This window comes from Lichtheimia ornata (genome assembly GCF_029851405.1).
Source record: "Lichtheimia ornata isolate CBS 291.66 chromosome Unknown scaffold00042, whole genome shotgun sequence".
Lineage (NCBI taxonomy): Eukaryota > Fungi > Mucoromycota > Mucoromycetes > Mucorales > Lichtheimiaceae > Lichtheimia > Lichtheimia ornata.
Window position 1 is genome coordinate 226,142 of NW_026695362.1, and position 21,485 is coordinate 247,626.

At 44.1% G+C, this 21,485-nt stretch overlaps 7 protein-coding genes across 7 annotated transcripts; 2 read left to right on the top strand and 5 right to left on the bottom strand.

The window, feature by feature from the left end:
- Positions 1 to 592: 592 nt before the first annotated feature.
- O0I10_008182 (uncharacterized protein) lies at positions 593 to 2,209 on the top strand (the record flags this gene model as incomplete). The annotated part of the gene is made up of 6 exons (XM_058488189.1): positions 593 to 602; positions 1,451 to 1,516; positions 1,602 to 1,637; positions 1,723 to 1,752; positions 1,805 to 1,950; positions 2,006 to 2,209. The coding sequence occupies 6 exons, from the start codon at positions 593 to 595 to the stop codon at positions 2,207 to 2,209; spliced, it is 492 nt and encodes a 163-aa protein (XP_058341082.1).
- Positions 2,210 to 3,605: 1,396 nt separating this feature from the next.
- Positions 3,606 to 7,602, bottom strand: O0I10_008183 (uncharacterized protein; the record flags this gene model as incomplete). The annotated part of the gene is made up of 8 exons (XM_058488190.1): positions 3,606 to 3,733; positions 3,793 to 3,847; positions 3,908 to 3,971; positions 4,045 to 4,217; positions 4,286 to 4,505; positions 4,567 to 6,979; positions 7,056 to 7,528; positions 7,598 to 7,602. The coding sequence occupies 8 exons, from the start codon at positions 7,600 to 7,602 to the stop codon at positions 3,606 to 3,608; spliced, it is 3,531 nt and encodes a 1,176-aa protein (XP_058341083.1).
- Positions 7,603 to 12,934: 5,332 nt separating this feature from the next.
- Positions 12,935 to 13,486, top strand: O0I10_008184 (uncharacterized protein; the record flags this gene model as incomplete). Its single annotated transcript, XM_058488191.1, has 3 exons — positions 12,935 to 13,213; positions 13,267 to 13,332; positions 13,391 to 13,486. The coding sequence occupies 3 exons, from the start codon at positions 12,935 to 12,937 to the stop codon at positions 13,484 to 13,486; spliced, it is 441 nt and encodes a 146-aa protein (XP_058341084.1).
- A 134-nt stretch (positions 13,487 to 13,620) lies between these two features.
- On the bottom strand, positions 13,621 to 17,154 carry O0I10_008185 (uncharacterized protein; the record flags this gene model as incomplete). The annotated part of the gene is made up of 8 exons (XM_058488192.1): positions 13,621 to 15,182; positions 15,243 to 15,681; positions 15,741 to 15,930; positions 16,063 to 16,224; positions 16,302 to 16,461; positions 16,522 to 16,669; positions 16,737 to 16,978; positions 17,037 to 17,154. 8 exons carry the CDS (start codon positions 17,152 to 17,154, stop codon positions 13,621 to 13,623), a joined length of 3,021 nt encoding a protein of 1,006 aa, XP_058341085.1.
- A 319-nt stretch (positions 17,155 to 17,473) lies between these two features.
- Positions 17,474 to 18,232, bottom strand: O0I10_008186 (ADP-ribosylation factor 1; the record flags this gene model as incomplete). Its single annotated transcript, XM_058488193.1, has 4 exons — positions 17,474 to 17,532; positions 17,601 to 17,846; positions 17,923 to 18,015; positions 18,088 to 18,232. The coding sequence occupies 4 exons, from the start codon at positions 18,230 to 18,232 to the stop codon at positions 17,474 to 17,476; spliced, it is 543 nt and encodes a 180-aa protein (XP_058341086.1).
- A 780-nt stretch (positions 18,233 to 19,012) lies between these two features.
- O0I10_008187 (uncharacterized protein) lies at positions 19,013 to 19,697 on the bottom strand (the record flags this gene model as incomplete). The annotated part of the gene is made up of 5 exons (XM_058488194.1): positions 19,013 to 19,069; positions 19,139 to 19,238; positions 19,306 to 19,418; positions 19,486 to 19,554; positions 19,638 to 19,697. 5 exons carry the CDS (start codon positions 19,695 to 19,697, stop codon positions 19,013 to 19,015), a joined length of 399 nt encoding a protein of 132 aa, XP_058341087.1.
- A 293-nt stretch (positions 19,698 to 19,990) lies between these two features.
- Positions 19,991 to 21,178, bottom strand: O0I10_008188 (uncharacterized protein; the record flags this gene model as incomplete). Its single annotated transcript, XM_058488195.1, has 7 exons — positions 19,991 to 20,125; positions 20,178 to 20,289; positions 20,361 to 20,466; positions 20,530 to 20,690; positions 20,749 to 20,851; positions 20,930 to 21,002; positions 21,071 to 21,178. The coding sequence occupies 7 exons, from the start codon at positions 21,176 to 21,178 to the stop codon at positions 19,991 to 19,993; spliced, it is 798 nt and encodes a 265-aa protein (XP_058341088.1).
- Positions 21,179 to 21,485: the final 307 nt, after the last annotated feature.

The following is a 21,485-nucleotide window of genomic DNA, read 5'->3' on the forward strand; positions in this document are numbered from 1 at the left end:
CCTTTTGCTCGTTGCTATTCCCGCTCTACGCTTGGTGTCAACAGGTACATTCAGAGTCCAATGTTGCAGCCGAATTGGTTCCATTGACGCGTCAGCTTGTATAGAGGGCAAGTTTGGTTTCAAGACGTTGGCTGGTTTGGCGTTTTGTTTCGGCTCAACTATACTACACCATGGTTTTCGGTTTCCAGTAACCAACAACAACGGGTCTTTGTGTGTATGGAAAAGGCAAGTACAATGAAACAAACAATGAAAAGGGTGTTTATTGTGTGTGTGCTAATAATGAATTGGATAGGTTCTTTGGTCAGGCAATGCAACTTGGGGCATCATCATCATCATCTCTTTGGGTTCAAGTCCCAGCCTGTATCAAGTGGCCGCTGCGTCGCTCTGCACTAGCCAAGTGTGCTGGAAAAGCTTGTTGGAACGCTGTTACTTTCCGCTCACTTTGACTCAGTACTCCATGGTGCTTGACCACTTTATCAGTTCGATCCATCATGACAACAATTCTCACGCCCGCTCACATATAAACAAGGCTCTTGTCACCGACACTATCATAAGCCCTTTCTTTCTGCTGCTTGTATTCATATCTTCATCAATGGCCTTTGGTAAGTCTCAAGGATAGCCTTTGGGTGATCCACAAAATGAGGATACTCATGCATTCATCCTTTTTTATTTTCACCTATAGCTCACATCATTGCTTTACCACTTGGCGTGTTCATTGTTGCCTAATGGCATTTGGCTGTGCTCCTTGATGGACCCTTTGTGGTATGTATATTTATAGGCAAAAGGCAACCTCTCAATCTGATAGGGAATTTGGGACTCCTTTGTAGGTGACATACGTACATGCTACATACGGATTCCAATGGATGATTCCTCATCAGCTATCAAGTACACCACCATACAAGCAATCTTCGCCTGGTCGAGTTGCAAGGAGATAGAGAAAAGCAAGAAATGGACACTGGAGGCGGGGACATGCGTTGAGGATACATTATATCAATAAGGCATCACACTTCACATGGAACGGTAAGTATCATCATCCGGATCTGCTATCACGTGTATAACCATATACATGCCTACATTAGCTTGTGCCACTCGTTCGTCCTTGGTCCGTATGGCAAGAGCTACATACACCTTTGACAAGGTCTTCACCAAGCATGAATTGAGGCTTATAAGTGATTATAAAAAGAAAGACTCCTGCCCGACAATGCCACGAGATTTACAAACATACATGCACTTTTACAAACATGTAAGTCAAAAAGCTTTTTCTACTGCTGTATATTGATCTGCGCTATATGATTATGTATGTTGGCTTACTTGAAACACTACTTGCTAGAGACAACGAAAAGAGGAGGAAGATGGAGACGCATCATCATCAAAGGTCGCAAGGTCTTTTCATGACGAAGAGGAAGGACAAGTTCACGGTGATGAGGAAGAACAAGTGTACGGTGACGAGGAAGGAAAGTCGACAGTGATCAGGAAGATCAAAATAACGACGCTGAATCCGAGGAAGGTGTAAAAGGTAAAAGAAAATTTCCTGATAAAGTTCAGGTTGTAACTTTTCTTTCCAGTGCTGTCATTATGGGATGGATGGCTACAGTTTCTAGAAGAGCACAATGGCGAATCATCATCTGTGGTTTTGAGTAAGTGATAAAGGAGGCTACTAGAAAACGTAACTAATGTGTTTCTATTAGCCTAGAAGCTAGCGGTGTTCTTTGGTGTGGCAAGGTCAAGCTCTTTTTTTTGCGCATGCCCCCGGTATATATATCGATCATTTACTCATATTGACCAACACTAACCTCCTCTATAGGTGATGCCATCCGTGTATGGTCGCTTTCAAGACTTCAACAAGATGTATACATCATGAAGAAGGAGCTCAAAGTCCATGTACCGACCGAGTTTGAAAGGAAAGAGGACGAGTTGTTACCATTGATGACCAGTTGCTGGAAATTTGGGGTAAGTGGAACTACTCTTGTTTTTTTATTTTGTTCTGAAACGGTCGTACATATAGCAACTGTTGAGCCACAGTGTTGAATCTATTGAGCAACTTGGACTATGTCACAACAAGGAGCAGAAGCGAGCCATGCGACATGAGGAAAGTGATCATACACAACATCTTGATACTCTTGTCAACCCAAGGATTTTGAAGATCACGGAGAAGAAGCACAAGATGTTTATTGGAGCGGATGGTCCACATAGCTCATCTCTGGGTTGAGCAGAAAGCTTTCCTTCTTCGGAGTCAAGTGATGTTGCTTTATAAGTTCATCTGATTTTTCAAGGTAATGGGTAACAAGCTCTGTATTTTACATGCTCCTATATTCAACGAAGCTTCTGAATAGATTATCGTTCATGTCATCTGTATTTCCGCTTTCACCCTCTCATCCTTCTTCCACTACCTTTGGCGGAGGAGATCTTTGGTCATCCTGTATCTCGCTTTGCAAAAGTTATACGTTTATTTGGGTACTGGTTGCCCTTGACCCTTTAAGCGAATGGTCGACCCATTGACAAAACCTTATGTATACAGATAAATAAAATGTAGGATGTGGGGATGGTGCATTAAAAAACCTCAAGGAGGAAAAGTCAACCATTGGGAGTGAAGGAGAATAGTGTGATTATAGGTCCGCCGATTGAGCATGAGCCACTTCTTCTAAGTGAGCCATGTGGTCATCCAACGCCTGAATAGGTGATCCTTCTTTTTCAAAATCCTCGGCGTCCGGGTGGTTGAGATAGTCCATTTTGCGTAAATAGAGGATGTGATTTCTTCAAAGCGCGCGCCAAAATGGTTCTTGCAAAAAGTAACCTTCCGAGAAAGACTCTCACTTTGCACATCGAGTTGATACGATACATTGTTAGTCATATGCTAGATTTTCTCGCTTTATGTACTTGCCTCTTTTTACAATAAACAGCACAACCCCAAAGTGATGAAGGTAATGACAACCAGTCTGCCAGCGCACAGTAGCCATTGGCATAATGCCCCAACTAACGACAACCTTTGTCACAGCAAGGATAGCTGTCTAGGAGACCCGTTGTTCACGCCAGGATACCTTTGAACCTTAACAAGCCCTTCGGCACAAGACTCCCTTTGTCACCTCTTGGTCTAGCGTGCCCTTCATCGCATCTCACAACCAATCTGCCAGCGCACAGTAGCCAATGGCATTACGCCCTAACTAACGACAACCTTTGTCACAGCAAGGATAGCTGTCTAGGAGACCAGTTGTTCACGCCAGGATACCTTTGATCCTTAACAAAGCCCTTCGGCACAAGACTCCCTTTGTCACCCCTCGGTCTAGACGTGTTTTGACGATGCTCAATCAGAAAAGAACGAGGTAAATCGCGCTTGTTGCTACGCATTGATCCGCTTTGGAGTCCCGCTCGTCCAAGCATAAAGGTTGCCTGGAGACGCCCTAGCTTTTGAATGGAGTTGGCCAAACCTCAGCCGAAGAAGGAACTACAAGTATCATTAAGGACAAGTCCATCAAGAAGCTATAGAGAACAATGTTTATATGGGTGCTTACTCAAATCACACAAAGTCAATCATTGTAAAGCAAAGAGGGATGATGAAGAAACATGTATTTTGCAATAAAGGTTGTTTTGTATTACAATAAGGGTGATCACGTGTACATTTTGAGATATTGTTGGAATTGATCCTTTTCAAGCCGCACACTTTCATCCAAAGCAGCAACACGACTTGCCAATGCCAAAAATGTATTGTGTTGTTCACGCATGATCCGTGCAATATCTACCATTAAACATCATCAGTTTCTTGCATCACAAAGCATCCTCGTTTCCATCTCTTACCTTGTGGTGTACGACTTTCATGCTTGGACCATGATTCGGTTGCTCGTTCGATTTCCTATATCAAAATGGATAAGCCTTACATTCATTCTTTGATCCTTTTCCTTTCCAACTTTACCCAGACAGTATTTCTGTAAATGTCCAATCGCTGTTGTAATGAATAAGCCAAGTTGACGAAATAACTATGTGAAAGAAAAATCACTCGTCAATCACAACCGACCATCATTTGGATCACAAAAAGACACTACTACTTACTCATCATCTGTTCCATAACCAAACAACCAGCGGCCCGAACTACCAGGATGCTTGATGGCTTCAATGATATTGCTTGCATCGGCAGCGTGACGAAGCTGAGCGCCCGCCTGGTCAAATAATTGCTCAATGTGCTCCATTTGGCGTTTCAAACTGCTTGATAATGCTCCCAATTGCTAATATGCACCACCTCATGTTAGATCACATGCACATGGATAATGATGACCTTGAATACGATATCTACCTGATATAAAGAATCTGTTTGCTGTTGTGCACTTTGGATGAGGTTGCCATGTTTATGTACACCTTGCTTCTTGACAAACTCGCAGCGTTGGCTCTCCGCACGAATGTATTGTTCAAGTTGATCCAATTCACGTTGTGCTTGTTCGGGAAGTTCAGAAAACCGTGTGCTGAAAAGAATATTATCAATCCTAAAGTTGGTGGTGGTAACGATATGCTTTTGCCTATGATATGATTAATGATGAGCCATCCACCCTATTCATGGTTCTTTTCAATAACACATACTGTAATCCACGTAAAGCAGGAGTCATGAGTGATGCTTGGAACATGCCAGGGGGTTGAGATGCAATCTTTTCCATATCTTGAATCATCTTGTTGAATGAAAATGCGTCGGCTTGTACAGCAGGAGCACCAGCACCGATTCCAGTACCAGCAGCTGGTTGTGATGAGAATGAGAAACCACCAGTGCCTGCCGTTGCAGCAGTAGTAGAAGTAGTAGTGGAGGTAGTGCCACTAGGAGTAGCAGGAGTCTTGAATGAGAAAGGTGATGCAGCAGCCGTTGTTGTGTCCTTCTTTTCATCATCCTTCTTTGGTGCTCCAAAAGAAAACGAGGGAGTAGCAGCAGCAGCAGGAGCAGGTGTAGATGTTGATGGACTTGCTTCTGTAGTAGTAGGCTTGCTGAATGAAAAGAGAGATGTAGTTGCTGCAGCAGATGTTGTTGTGGTAGTTGTATTAGTTGTACTTGGTTGACCAAAGGAAAAGGATGGCTTGGGAGCAGTTGCTGTGGTATCATCTTTTTTGGTTGTTGATGTCGACAAAGAGAATGATGGCTTTGCTGCTGTATCTTGTGCTTGTGATGATGAAGGAGGAGCACCAAAAGAAAATGATGGTTTTGAAGGAGCACTTTCAGTGGGCTTTGCAGCTGGAGCGCCAAAAGAAAATGCCGATTTGGTAGCAGACTCTGTTGATGATGGTTGACTGCCAAATGAAGGCATAGTTGCTTTGGCCGTATCCGCTGACGATGGTTGAGAAGTGGGTGGAGCACCAAATGAGAATGATGGTGTTGCTGCTGATCCACTTGGTTGACTTGATGGCGAGCTAGGGATACTGAAACCACCTGACGTAGTTGCTTTAGGTGCCTTGTCCTCATTACTCGATCCAAATGAAAAGCTTTGTTTAGGTGCAGTAGCACTCTCACCAGTAGCCTTGGGTTGTGCTCCAAATGAAAATCCCCCAGCCTTTGGTGCTTCAGTAGTACTTGCTGCCTTTGCTGGTGCTCCAAATGAAAATCCTCCAGTCTTTGGTGCTTCAGTAGCACTTGTTGCTTTTGCAGGTGCTCCAAATGAAAATCCTCCCTTTGATGGCTCACTTGTAGTCGTTGCCTTTGCTGGTGCTCCAAATGAAAATCCTCCAGCCTTTGGTGCTTCGGTTGACTTTGCTGGTGTTCCAAATGAAAATCCACCCTTTGATGCCTCAGCTTCAGTTGTTGTCTTTGCAGGTGTACTCATTGAAAAAGGTGACTTGGAGGTGCTTTCAGCTTCAGTCGTTGACTTTGCTCCAAATGAAAATCCCCCAGTCTTTGGTGCTTCCGCTGATTTTGCTGGTGTTCCAAACGAAAATCCTCCCTTTGATGCCTCAGCTTCAGTTGTTGTCTTTGCAGGTGTACCCATTGAAAAAGGTGACTTGGAGGTGCTCGTAGTCTCAGTGGTTGGCTTTGCAGGTGCTCCAAACGAAAATCCACCGGCCTTTGGTGCTTCAGCCGTACCTGTTGCCTTTGCAGGTGCCCCAAATGAAAATCCACCCTTTGATGTCTCAGCTTCAGTTGTAGTCTTGGCAGGTGTACCCATTGAAAAAGGCGACTTTGATGTGCTCGTAGTTTCAGTCGTGGTCTTTGCAGGAGCTCCAAATGAAAAAGGCGATTTCTCAGTCTCCGTTGTAGTCTTTGCTGGTGTACCAAAGGAGAATCCACTAGGCTTGGTTGATGAGCTTTCACTAATAGCAGGTGTCTTGGATGCTGCTGCTGGTGTACCAAAGGAAAATCCTTGCTTCGATGCAGTGCTTTCGGCACTTGGTGTCTTTGCTCCAAATCCTGATCCACCACCAAAAGAAAATCCCGATTTTGATGCTTCCGAACTCACATCACTAGATGATTTGGGTGCACCAAAGAACGATGTTGATTTTGGCGCATTATCCTCTGATGTTGCCTTATCACCACCACTTGTTGCTGGGGATGATCCAAAAAAGGAGGGTTGCTTTGGTGTTTCTTTGGCTGCTGCTGATGATGAACCAAATAATGATCCTGGTTTGGATGAAGTCTTTTCACTGGAAGACGATGGCGTAGCTGTAGCAGTAGTAGCAGATGGTGCACCAAAAGGTGATGTCGATTGTCCAAACGTACTAAAGGAGAATGGCGATTTTGATTGTGCTTCATCCTTTGATGTCGTAGCGGCTTCGGTTGGCTTTGATGTTCCAAATGTAGGTGCTTCACCACCTGATCCAGTGCCCAACGAGAAAGGTGACTTTGATTTGGTGTCGATTCCTGATGTGGATTCAGTGGATGGTGTCTCCTTTGATGGTGTACCAAACGACAATGCTGGCTTGGATGTATCAGTTGTTGATGAGGGCGTTTTTGTTGTCAACGAAGGTGCAGCTCCAAAAGAAAATGGACTCTTTCCACTTGTTGCATCATCCGCTTTTGCTATATATCATTCATTCAATCATTCATCAGTATGTGAACTACCACAACCAACCATCCATCCATCCATCCTACTTACAAGTACTCTCTTCAGAAGGCTTTTCCACACCCTCCTTTGGTGAAGAAGGACCTGAGACGAAGACAAAAGAAGATGATGGAGAATCATCGGTCGCGTCTCGTTCTGTAACATTGGAAGACGAAGCATCCTTATTGCCGGAATCAGACAATGAACCGAACGAAAAGCTCTTCGTTGTCGATGTGAATGATGATGATTTGGCCGTCGTCGTGGCTGCCGTTGCTGCTCCTGTACCAAAAGAGAACGTCTTGGACACTGTTGATTGCTCCTTCTCTGTCGACGATCCAGGAATGAGACTTGGCGAAGATACGTTGCTGGAATCACTTTCACCACCAGATACAAGTTGAAAAGGTGACGAGAGCGTTGTTGATGGATTGGAAGGCGCGTTCGATTTGTCCTTGCTAGGGTCAGGAGTGATTGCTGGAGACTCGCTCGTTTCCTCAAGCTTTTTGCTTTCTTTTCCTTTGGAATCGTCACTTTATATAGAACGAGTCAATAAAGAACAGTGAATCGATTGGATCTATCACCCATGGCGGATGCCTTACCTCATTGTCTGTGAGTAGGTGAGTTTGTCTCAGGGAAAAGTATAACCAATGCATCGATCCCACTGCGCGCTTCCTGTCGCCCTTAACTCGCAGCAGTCACTTGACACGCCTGCCACTATGCAAAGCGACAATGCACACGTGACCCATCACACCCGTTGCTATCTTGTATCATCATGTTGTATTTGACAGGTCAATAAAGCTTATACATTACGCACCTATAAAAACAAGAGCTATCTATTCAACCTATGCTTTATATGACGAGGTGTCTATCAAACCTTGCGGATCCAAAAGTAGAAAGCTGAAAATGATGGGTTGTGGAAGTTAGCTTGTTGAAGCCATGAGGTAATCGACAACAATGCCATACTTATGTATCAACAACGATTAGCCCATTATGCTCGGTGATGAACTGCTTTATGGCATTGTCCTGGGAACTAAGGAAATCCTATACATGCAGGAACAAACCAATGCCCTGTTTATCGCCCTTAAATAAACAATACTCAGCTATTGCGAGTGCCTTCACCATCAAAGGCAGGTTCTCTAAAAAAGAGCCTGAGCGTAATTAATGTCTTTACACGTATCAGGTTTCGATAAGACAAGCTATAGTGAGGTGGATAATCAAAACAATGACATCAATCTACTAATACAGATCACCTGCTATGCTGGGGGATGCCTTTCACGGATGTTGTGTAAGTGTTCGTATGAGAAAGGGAGGCTGAAAATCGCTAGCAAACATGATGCACACGCATAAATGGACCCTGTCACCATACGCTCCGTGGAAGTAAGATAAGAGCACTCGTCTACTAGTAGGTGTGATATCGAGTATGGTCATGCAACGTAAATCCAGCAACCAACCAAGTGATCCACATCTTGCACACATGAGCTGATAGCACGATACTCTAGGTATTATGTTAAATCTCTTGTTTATTCGATTCAAGCTGAAGAAAAAGACATGGTAAATAAAGATAGCTATGATATAGATAAAGAAATAGCATTGCCAAATGAAGAAGGTGTAAGTGAATCACATAGCGTCAACGGGTATCATTGTGTCATTGTATCCTTGGTTGTGTCATCATAAGCGCTATCATCCTTAATCACGAAACAGCTGCTGCACGATTTGACTCGCGTGTCCCAATCTCAATCCTTGATGATCAACCAACTTTGGAGTAAGACCTTGCTAATAGCAACTGCTGGAATGAACGCTGTTACGTTTGATTGTGGCAGAGGAGTGTTCAAGAGAGTATGTGGGTATCAAGGAAGGCGTATGCTGTAGTGCTGTGTACACGCCATGAACTTGCCATTCAGTCAACGACAATAGGATCAAGGCAATTGTAGGATTGACATGATGGGTTGAAGCAGGACAATCGTTCGCAGGTGGTGATTGTATACTTGAATGGGGCCAACAGATGAGAATGGGAGGAAGAGGGAAGAAGGTGGGAGTGGAAGAGTTAGTTTGAGTGTTTATCAGTCAAATCCCCTCAAATCAAGAAAGTTAAATGATGGGCATGCTGGGCTGGAGCGGGACAATCGTTCATATGCATTGTATTGGGCAACAAAGGTGAATGGGAAGAATGGGCTATTAGCTGGCAGTTTACAAATAACTTTGCAAAATGATTTCTCTGAAATTGGATGATGTTTTGTGTTTGAGCGTTTTTCAGTCAAATTCTCTCGAGTCAAGAAAGTTGAATGATGGAGATGATGGGCTGGAGCATTACAATCGTTCACATGCATTGGGTTGGGCAACAAGGGTGAATGGGAGGAATGGGCTATCAAGTGACAGTTTACGTATAACTAACCCGATAAATTCTTCTGATATTGGATGATACTTCTGCGTTTGATCGTTACTCGGCCAAATCAGCTCGAATCAAAATAACCGAATCAGGGACAAGCATGTCTGCAGCAGGACAATCGTTCCTATGCAGTGGATTGAACAACAGCTGGGAATTGAAAGAAGTGCATGTTAGCTGCCAATTTATGATGTGTTATTGAGTGCATGAGTAGCAATTCATTGCCCTTTTGAGTTGCATGAAGGCCTGGGTTACACAAACACGAATCTCTGCATCTTTGGCTCTATTATTGTCATACTATGACAATGAACAAAGATCACTTTTCATATACCATCACGCTTGCCGCATAGTAAAACATAAAGGTGCCTGCATCTCTAAACTTTACAATCAAACGTGGGGTCTTTATGAGAACAAAGCTGCTCGTCGGAGCCAAAGCGATCTTGTGTCAAAATATGAAGTCAATCGTGGCCATTCCCAGATTTCGCAATGTCGCCACCAGCCAAACTGGATCTGGGGGTCGACCTCTTCGACGACGGCGACCAAAAAATATTTTTTGGGCTGTTTGCGACATTGAACGCGAAACTTTCACACAAGGTGCTGTTGGCCAAGCCGAGCCCATTGCTCTAATAAAAACCACACGTTTCATTGTAAAGTTTGGAGATACAGGCACCTTTATGTTTGTAAGCGCGATGCTATATGAGAAGTGGTCTTTGTTCATTGTCAAGTAGGTGGACCCTGGAAGAGCAAAAGATGCAGAGGGACCTCTTTGTGTAACACAGCTACTTTGCATGACTGGAAGGATTGATGGATTATACTTTATGGTCTATCCACAATAGTCCAATATTGCGCGCTATCAGCCATTTCCTCACAATCAACGTTGTTGCAAAATCCACTGCATGGGAACGATGCCCCTGCTCCAGATATTCATTTCCATGATTAAAGTAGGTTGATCCGAGCTGATTTGACTGAGCTACGGTCAAAGAGAGATTACATCACTCTGGACATAAAGCACGCTCGATGTAGCTCAACCGATGTAATCTTGTTTGAGCGTAACTCAACCAAATCAGCTCGGATCAACCTACTTTAATCATGGAAATGAATGTCTAGAGCAGGAGCATCGTCCACCTACAATAGAATGCACAAAAGTTGGGAATGCACGAAAGTGGCTATTAGCTGCCAATGTAAGACATAAAAGTGAGGGTTGCGTACCTTTCATGCATTGTCCCTGAAGTCCTGACTTTTTAGCTGAGTTACCCAAAGAGGTCCTTCTGCATCTTTTGCTCTATTATAGCCATACTACTTTACATTAAACAAAGACCACTTCTCATATAGCATCACGCTTACAAACATAAAGGTGCCTGTATCTCCAAACTTTACAATGAAACGTGTGGTTTTTATTAGAGCAATGGACTCGGCTTGGCCAACAGCACCTTGTGTGAAAGTTTCGCGTTCAATGTCGCAAACAGCCCAAAAAATATTTTTTGGTCGCCGTCGTCGAAGAGGTCGACCCCCAGATCCAGTTTGGCTGGTGGCGACATTGCGAAATCTGGGAATGGCCACGATTGACTTCATATTTTGACACAAGATCGCTTTGGCTCCGACGAGCAGCTTTGTTCTCATAAAGACCCCACGTTTGATTGTAAAGTTTAGAGATGCAGGCACCTTTATGTTTTACTATGCGGCAAGCGTGATGGTATATGAAAAGTGATCCTTGTTCATTGTCGAGTAGCTAGACCTTGACAGAGTAATAAGATGCAGAGGGGCGTGTTTGTGTAACACAGCTGCTTTGCATGACTGGAAGGGTTGATGATTATACTTTATGGCTATCCACAGTAGTCCGTATATTGCACACTATCAGCCATTTCCTCACAATCAACGTTGTTGCAAAATCCCTTGCATGTGAAAGATTCTCCTGCTCCAGCCCATCATTTCCATCATTCCAGTTTCTTGATCCGAGCCGATTTGACTGAGCTACGCCCAAACAGTGAATCTATAAATTCTTGAAAGACAGACCCTGCGAATGTCTCCGTCTTTCAAACTTTTGGACGCTCTCGTTCCAAATTTTCAAATGAAGCGTGAGGTTTTTATTTGAAAAAAGTGGATCAGCATGCTCGGAGCACCATCCTGACCAATTTGCAAGTTGGAAGTGGGCAACTTCGGGGCGGTAGACCGTCCGCTCTTTTGTTGCCGCCATCCACCATTTGGGCAGCCCCGCATTTTAGATTTTCACAATGAAGTCTGCGAATTTTAAATGAATGATGTTGATCAGCATGTCCAAGAGCACCATGTGTGAAAGTTTCAGGTTCGAGATGGGTAAACTCATAATCAAGGATTGATGTATAGCGTGCATGCATTTATACAAGAGGTGTTCGACCCATTTAATTTCCACTCCTTCCGCTCCCACAACTTCTTGTCTCCTCCTTCCATTGTCAACTGTTGCCCCATTCAAGTACATACAACTACCACCTGCAAACGATTTTCCTGCTTCAACCCATCATGTCAAGCCGACAACTCTCTTGATTCGATTGCCTTCGACTGAAGGGCAAGTTCATGACGTGCACACCTTCTTTTCGCCACTCCACTACAACGCGTGCCTTCTTTCATACAGCACAATGCCTTGCACACTCCTCTGCCACGATCAAGCGTAACAGCATTCATTGCAGCAGTTGCTATCCGCATTGCGCGTGCTCCATTGTCTCGAATCGCGTTCTTTACTTTCAGCAACTTCTCTTGCAGCCTTTTCACGTGGACAGCAGATAGCCATCGTATAGGAGCACCTTTATTTACGTGTAGCAACTTGTTTCAATACATACGACATCCTACGGATATGGATATGGATATGGATATTGGTTTGGTGCATGGGATGGAAGGAATTGGACGTAAACAACGCGTGGAAAAAGGCTTTCTTCTTGAGTATCGTTTGTCAACTTGATCCCATTATGCTTGATGCTGTGATCTTGAATGATTGGTGCATCCAATTGTGGTGCTCTACACCAGCTATGACTATTCAACCATACAGCCATCATCATCCAACTCCCATGTTTTGACGCGCCATACATATAAATCGCCATCACGCATCAAGTGCCATTTCACTTCGATATCATCACAATGCACCCCCAAAGGATAGAAGCTTTCCTGATGATGTATCTCTCCCATTGGATCAATTGGTTGTACTTGTCAGCCTGTCTCGTGTGAAGGTCGTTGGATCAAAGGGTTACTTTATGGGATATGGTATTGTGTTAGCCAAATGTAAGAGACCTTTTTTTCTCCCTTAGCTGGACTTCGCACTTGGTGCATGATAGTATTATAGAAAGATTTATTGTTCGGTAAATAAAGGTTGTAAGGATATCTACTACCTGTAAATGCTGTTATGAAGGAGCTGAAAGCGTCTGATTGATTCATTGTGCACTCTATGTAAATGATAGGCGGAGCTATAACAAAGAACTACAGAAACCAGTGCAGGTATGAAAGAAAGATCATGCTTTATTGCTGAAACGTTTCGAGGTTGACACACCCCCCAAGGCTATCTACTTTTTCACTTGCATGGCGCAATATGGACAAACGAGGACAAGGTGACCAAGAGAAGGATCGTCTTCCACGATGGCGATTTAGGAAGGAACGCAAGTTGGCTTTACGAAAAGCCCATCGTCAACGCATGGCACAAGCACGAGATCAAAAGAAGGATCGTCCTGAGGAAGAAGAGCTAGAAGCCCATTCACACTATATACAACAAAAACGACAGTGGGAGGAGCGAGAAAAGAGATACGATATGATCAACCTTGCCAAGAAGCGTGCTGCAGAAGCCGAGCGATTAGCAAAAGAAGCATCCAAGGTAAGGATAAAGAAATGCATGTTGTGGACATACAATGAACGACTGTATTGTAGAAAGAATGGCGGGATACATTGCTACGAATACCTATGCTTCCACCATCCATGCGTGACAAAGACCAGGTAAGTGGTAATACAATGCTTGATATCAAAAGCTGATGACGTGCACTTGTCTCGATAGCAAGATCCTATACGACATCGTCCTCAATTTATTTCATCGTCGTCAGAGCGTAGTCAAGACTCCATTGAATCTGAAGAGCCGTATCACTGGCCATGATTTATATATCCTTTTGTCGTTGCTAAGCACCATTCCTTTCATCATCATCATTTGTTTTTTGCTTTTTCATCCATTACTCAAGTATATTATATTCTTTACTAGTGAATCAATATCAAAACACGTGTGTATATGGCTTAGTTGACAAAACGAGGCAGTAATGTGAACGGCTGAAGAGGTGTAGTTTCACTGAGCTCGAGTGCGTATGCAAAGCATTCCTTGGCACGTTGCATATCTTGTCGTTGACGGTGGCAGACACCAATGAGATACCAGGCTTCAGCATGATCCCATCCATAGCCTTGAGTAGCACGATCCAAATGACTCTCAGCGAGTTCCCATTCTTCCATATCAATAAAGCAGCGTGCCATGTCCACCAATGTATTCACGTGATCAGGGTCAATGGCAAGTGCCTTTTTGAATGCATCGAGGCCTGTTTCCCTTAATTCGTCGACCTTGGTCTCATCCGCCTTTTTGATACAAACAACGCCAAGTTGGTGCCATACATTGGCATCGTTCAATTGACCCAAAAGCAGTTGCTCCTCAGCTTCCATCACCGCCTTGGTAGCTTCTTCAATTCTGCCAGCGTGGATAAACGTAGTTGTCGAAAGTAACCAGAGCTTGATCAATAGCTGATACCATCGTTCCCGTTGTTGGTTAATAAAGATACTCGTTGAACGGAACAAAGATGTCTTCACTTGGGCACTGCTGGGTGAGGGGGCAAATAAGGAGAGCATTGAAGATTCGGTGGTGACACTGCTGGAACGTCTTAGTGATGATGAGGTGGTTGTGGTGGTGGCGGAGCTGGTGGTGGTATTGGATCGGTCAAGTAGTGTCGATGAGCTGTTTTTCCTTGAAGAGCCTTGGCTATTGTTGCTGCCAATACGACGTGCAAATCCCACATCAATCAAATGAATGCTCTTTTTGCGTAATGATTTGCTGCCTTCTCTATTCAATCCCCTGCTTGGATGGAGCTCACTCATGCTGGCAGTCGTTGCTGGCTTTCGATCACTTCTGGCATCATCGCTGCTACTGGATCTCATACGACGAGGAGGGACGGGGCTGCTAGCAGCACTATTGGCTCTGGGTCGATCATAAGATGGTTTACGAATCGTTGCTGCTACAGTGGATTCTTCTGTGGAGGTGGATGTTGTTGAAGGCTTACGCGATCCATTTTGGCTGATGGGTGCATCCTGAAGGCCAAGGTCAGCTGACAACTTGCTGTGAAGAGTAAACAATTCAGGAAAGAGTCCCAATACAGCTTCAGGACCTTCGAGCTTCTCGAGTAATTGGATTTGTGACATGGAGAGTTCCAAATAAGATTGAGCATGGTAAAAGTATTCAGAGCTGGTTTTCTCGCCTGTCCATGATACAACGGGCATTTCAGATGGTATATCGCCAAGGATGCTAAGCACTTTGGATTGCTCAATGCCGGTTTCAAGTAGTTGCAATGCCTCAGTGGTTTTATCTTGATGTTGATTGCATGAGTAGATAAGAGCAAGAAGGTGCCATGATGGTAAATGGTCCTTTTTCAATTGAATGGATCGAGTGATGGATGATGCTGCATTGTGTAAATCACGCACCACGGCTTGTTGAAGGGCCAATTCATACCAGCTCTGCCATGAATCCTGATAATCAGATGCACGTTTCAAACAGTCGATGGATCTTTTGTGGTAATCAGATCGTGTATCAGGGCTGTCGCCTATGAATGAAGTTTAGTTGCCAATAAAGGATATCATCATTATCGTAGCAAAGTACTTACATTGGGAGGCAAGGATGCCGTGAGCAATACCACATGAATGATAGCACATTGCTTGGGTTGCTTTTCCAATATCCAATTGCTCCACGATTTCAACTGCAAGCTCGGCCATGATAGCAGCTGTTTTGCCATCCGCATAATGATTTCCATGGAGTGCAACACCTGCAAGCAACACCTGAATGGTCTTGTCACGAATCTCAGCCCACGTATCTTGAAGAACGGACATGCGCTTGCATATGACAGTGGCGCAGGCACTGATTTCTCGGGCATCCACATTGTCGTTTTCCAACAACTTGGCAAAGTCGCTAGCTCCACAGAGCATCATATAAGAGTTGAATGCATATCTTGCTTCATCGAATTGGCCGACTCGAACAAGGGTGAAGAACAAGTAGCATGTAATGCTTGGGCTGTTGAAGGTATGCTCCTTGGCTTGGTATAAGAACTAAATTTCAAATGCAAGTTGTTATTTCACGTGTGCTTATTATCCAATGTTTTACTTACATGAAGAAATTGGCGAATGTAAACAGGGTCACCCCATCCAATTGTATCATGGGCGGATACAGTGATATCAGCAAGTTCGATGGCGCGTGCGCTGATTTGCTTCTTGGTGCAAGTACTTTGGATGGCTCTAAAGAGCACACGCATCGTCTCGGTGATTTGGCATAGCTCAGCAACGGCTGCTTGAGAAGAGCTGAGAGTAATCACATGAATTTCAGCGTGAGTAAAACAAGTCCGTGCATTGTTTCACAAACCCCACTCTCTTTCTCCTTCATCTCCCTAACACACGCACGCACACAGACATGCACACAGCACACACACAAACCTTGCAAAAGTGACATTGCCAGCTGACAACTTGGTGAGATAGGAAGCGTATGATCGAAAGATAACCCATTGCTTATTCAAGCGCCATTGTTGAGAAGGCCAATGAGAACCCACCAATCGAGTATAAGCTCGCATCATGCGTAAGGTCTTTTGTGGTGGGGCACTATGTATTAATTTGACCAATAAGTTGACCTGATCTTGTTCCTTTGTTGTGCCAACAAGCCATTCTAGTCAACTTACCCTGTGCGTAGGCGTAAAAGTGTACCGTAGTACAGGCTTTGCTCGATCCAACACGCCAACATTTCACTCTTTTGATCCAAGTGTTGCTCCACAATGTCCCACGCAGCCCCAAACGCATCGGTTGCAGCACTAATGTTACTTTGCTTCTCGTAGCATATACCTTTTGACGAATTAAAATTAATCCACATTGTCGGACACACTCGCATGATATTTGTCTCACCCTTGATAGTGCGTGCTTGCACGAGGAGTACTAATCCATAGCCTGAGGTCGCATCATTGATATTCAGAGCAAGGTTCTGTAAAGCCTCCAGCGATTTGTCATATTGCCCTGTTTCATAGTAGACCCGCGAAAGGATGATCTTGGCAAACTAGTATTATACACACACACACCCTATTAGCTGCATATACAAAGCATCATTGACAACTTTTTTGTACCTGTGCCTGGCGGTCATCAGGTGTTTCCAATTCCTGATTTCGGTTGCTTGTAATGTCTTGAAGGCGTTGTATGAAGGTCTGTAACTTTTCAGGTTGAATGGGTGAAGGAGTGTAAATGTTGTCTGGTGTGTCTTGTTGATGGCCGGCATCGGTTCCAGAAAACGATTGACGATTGTTGCCATTACGGGCACGCTGAAGGTATTCGACGAGTTCAGCTTCGAGGCAGGCAACTGTATCCAAGACTGTGGTACGTGTTAGGATGAAAGAATGAAATAAATTACAAAGAAAGCCGAAATGTACCAGATTCATCAGGATGATACTTCTTGTATCTTTTGGCCAAGTCAGGGATGGCAGCCCAGTTGCCACGACAACGAGCCGAGTCAAGATCAGCAGCGGCTTGAACAGCCTTTGTCTCCATGGTGATATGTGTATGTGTATGTGTGTGTGTGAGTAAAAGAGTGTGGTGGGTGTGGGGGTTTTGTTGGGAAGGAATAGGGTGGTAAATGCGTCGTCGTGAATCCAAGAAGAAATAAACTATTGTGGATGGTTGGACAGCCGCTTAAACCGCACGTGTGTAGGGCTCGGTTAGTCACCCAAAATCGCCCCATTTGGATTTACAAGATCTTCCTCTCTTGAACCCTCATTGTGTCTTCTCTTTGAACAAAGCATATATATTTACTGATGATTGGGATTCGAAGAGAGAGAATGTTGATTGATTCTAATAAGCAAACAAATGTCTAAGCCCGGTTCTTGAGGTTATTGGAAAGCCACTCAAGACCTTCGTAAAGACCATCACCTATGTAACAGGATATTTACATGTCAGCTATTGCCCGCATTAACATATGAATATGATGCATCACTCACCGCTTGTAGCGCATGTTGTCTGAATGTACCAATGTCTGTTACGCAGTGAGTGAAGACCCAGCTTGTCGGTGATCTCAGCAGCATTCATAGCATTAGGCAAATCCTGCTTGTTGGCAAACACAAGCAACAAGGCGTCGCGTAACTCGTCTTCGTTGAGCATTCGTTGCAACTCATCACGTGCTTCAGAGACACGATCACGATCATTGGAATCCACCACAAAGATAATGCCTTGAGTGTTCTGGAAGTCTATCGAATGATGGATAGGATTTAGTCCTCTATTCCCCTTATGCGACACACACACACACACGCTCTCTTTACTTACAGTGACGCCAGAGAGGTCGAATCTTATCTTGTCCTCCAACATCCCAAACGGTGAAGGAAATGTTCTTGTATTCAACAGTCTCCACGTTGAAACCTAAGGATGGCCATCAGGATCAGTCAAAATAATAATAGACCAGGGACCCCCCTTTCCACACGAGCAATTTACCAATGGTAGGAATGGTGGTGACAATTTCGCCAAGCTTGAGTTTGTACAAGATGGTGGTCTTGCCGGCAGCATCGAGACCGACCATCAAGATACGCATCTCCTTTTTGCCAAAGAAATCAAAGAGTTTCGAGAAGCTGAAGCCCATCTTTTGGAATCAAGAACTAAAAAGAGCCCTGACAACTCGCAAAAGCGCGCGTGGATGGTTATCTCTCCTCTCTTCCCGCACGGGATCCGAAAAATTATGAAGATTTGGGATCGACGACTAGCTCATTTTGATGATCGATACCACCCACATCCACACACCCAACCACCCACACACCTCCTTGTTAACATAGATCGATTCCCAACGCTTTCTTCTTATTGTTGAATAAATGAATAGCTTTACAATTACGTATACCCTTGGTCAGGTATTCTAAAGGCCTTTCTTTACCACTAATCCATAACATTGGATCATCCTTCGTAATTAAAACAGGAATTTGCAACTTCATTTCCATCGCGACGAGGATCATTTGACAAATGGCATATTTCTTGCATCTTGTTCATTGTGTTCAATCGCCTTATGGGATTGCCACGGAAACGTATGTCATGGAAACGGATGCCATGGAAACGACTTTCATGGAAACGGCTTTTCTCTTGAAGGATGAATCAGTGGTATGGATCTGCTTAGCTCCCAAACTTATGATCCACCACCATCGCTTCAATAAGCCGTGAATGACACTTGACATCGATTTTGTGTTTATGATATGGATGAAAGCAACCATCTTTATGAGTATACCCCATGCTTAATGATCCCACAACATGTCTAGCAAACGCATCAAGGTAATGTTATAGTTGTATATATAGACCCCTTCAATCAATTTATCTTATGTGCAACCCCAATAAAAGATGATAGTAAATTACACTGTGAACGACTTCCTGTATGCATTTAGGAATCAGCTGCAATCAAAGCGACGATCATACGGTAGAGATAGTAAAAGAAGCTCTGCAAAAAAGGATGAATACAATGTCAATACCATGTCCTTGCCATTAAGTATCCCAATGAACAACTTACGATCAAGTAAAAGGCGACCTTGATGAAGCATTCCTTCTTGTGCACGGATAACGTCCGGAAGATCTCAGTCGCGTCATACATGTGCTGATGGTTCATGACCCTTTTGGTATCCGTGTCAGATGATGTTGGTATACACAGCATCCCTCTATTCATTCTTGATTACTTACTTGCGAGCGTTGTAGGCGACCAAGGGTAGGTTGAGAAGCATTGCCATCCAACTTCCATTGATAAGAAACATAAAGAACAAAAACGCGTGCGTGGCCATTTCCGGCAAGACAAACTAAACCTCGTGGTTTAGTGCACTTGTTGGGATCATCTATCTTTTATCCCTTTTTCATGTCACTCACCTGGTTAAGCTTGTTGCACAGATCGATAGGGTTGATGTAATCGCATTCCAAGTCTGAGAACATGATGACCTAGAGAGAGAGAGAGAGCGAACTCCATGGTGAGCTCATGGTACGCTGTGGAAGATTGGGACCAAATCTCGGTATGAACTTACAAAAAAGACCATAGCAAATAGCAACAAAGCAGCCATAACGACCGCGAAAATGAACAGCATTGCTTCGCCCACCATGATGCCCGTGTGCAAACAAAAAGAAAAAGAGTACAAGTGGAAAAGAATCGCTCGGAAGCCAAATTGTGAACTTTAAAACCTCCAGCAGATGGATGCCACACACCCGCCCGCCACTCCATCAACCTTGTCATGTGTGTGTGTGTGTGTGTGTGTGTGTATGTCATCTCTCTCCCCCCATCCCTTTCCCTTTCCCTCTCCCATTACGACACGTATGTTGTTAGAGATGATGTTATAGCAGGATTATTATATTGCTCTCTTTTCTCCCCCTCACTGAATGTTTATACAATGCGTTCCAATTCTCTAGCATAAGTCAAAGTTTGGGTGATGATTTGTTCTTGCGGTATTTCCACTGCAGCACTATCGTCAGTACCAAAGTGAATAATTTGTTCGCCGGGGTGCACCTTCCATCCACGCTACAAAGGAGTGAGACTCAATTCAATACAATAAAGCCATTGCTCTACATACCTTTTGAGCAAAGTTAAGAAGTTCTTGGGAGTTCTTCAAAAAGAGAAGCGTACTAGCATCTTGCAATGGCAATGAATCATATGCTTTTTCGCTGCAGCTAGCAATCTCGTCACTGTAAAAGCATACTCTCATCAATACTTTTGGAATCTTCCTCACGCCTTACACACCACCATGGATACTCACCGGATTGTGTCAATCAGGATATCATAAAAGAACATGAATTCTTCTCCTTGAACGGTCTTTCTCGTGCTCCACACCTTGTTGTAACTGCCCTCCATCAAGTATTGTTCTAGCAGTGTATATATCAGCTAACACGATCCCATCACCATCATGGGGGAGGGGAAATGCTTACCAAGATCAACAGCTTGCTTGATGTATGCATTGGATTGAAGTTGCTCGGGATCAATTGTCTCCAGGGCGGTGTGAAAGTCTGACAAACGATTCTGTGACAATAGACGTAACAAGTTGAGAGCAATCAAAGGAAACATTTGAGGTGAGCTTGGAAGAACAGATCTGCATAAAAAAAGTGGGGTTAACATCTTCATCGCGTCATTCCCCATGGATTACTTACGCCAAGTCATGATAATATGTGTTGAGTTGAGCAATGTATCGTTCAAAAGACTCAATGTCCTTGGTGCGTACGCTGTGATAAGCGCCCATTTCCAATATGTCCCCTGATAGTCGATAACGTCAGCTGCTGCTGCTACCTAGACAACGCTACCCCGATCGCACCCCCCCCCCACGCAACTTACGTGCAACAACCAAGAGATCGGCATTGGCATTTTGTGGTGTAGGGTTAAAGACGCCGAGCTGAATAAAGGCAATCTAGTAGAAGGAGTCGTCATTGCGTTGTCAGCCAAGAGTATGTATGTAGCCTTTGATGAGCACCCTACTTTGGAACGTGCAAGGAGATCGTTGCATTTATCGGCGTTGGGAGATGCCGAACCCATTTCGTTCTTGAGCTGATCACGGAGAGTAGCCAATTGTTGGGCGTTGGACATTGTCGGGTGTGTGTGTGTGTATTGGGTGGAAGGGGGAGACGTGTGCAAAGAGGTGCGGAAATGGAAAGATGGGGAGCAACTTCAAGCGACATCCGACAAGCGACGCGTTGGCTCCATGACGTCACATGCGTGAACAAAGATGTCCTTGTCTCTTGTAACAACAATGACACCCTCTATTATGATCAATGCATTGTGAATACGTGAATGATACTATGCATATCTAATTAGTAGCAATCCCCAAGTGTATGACCAACATCCTTTTATTATATGATCCCCCTCCCGCCACATCCACCGAGCACGTGACTTT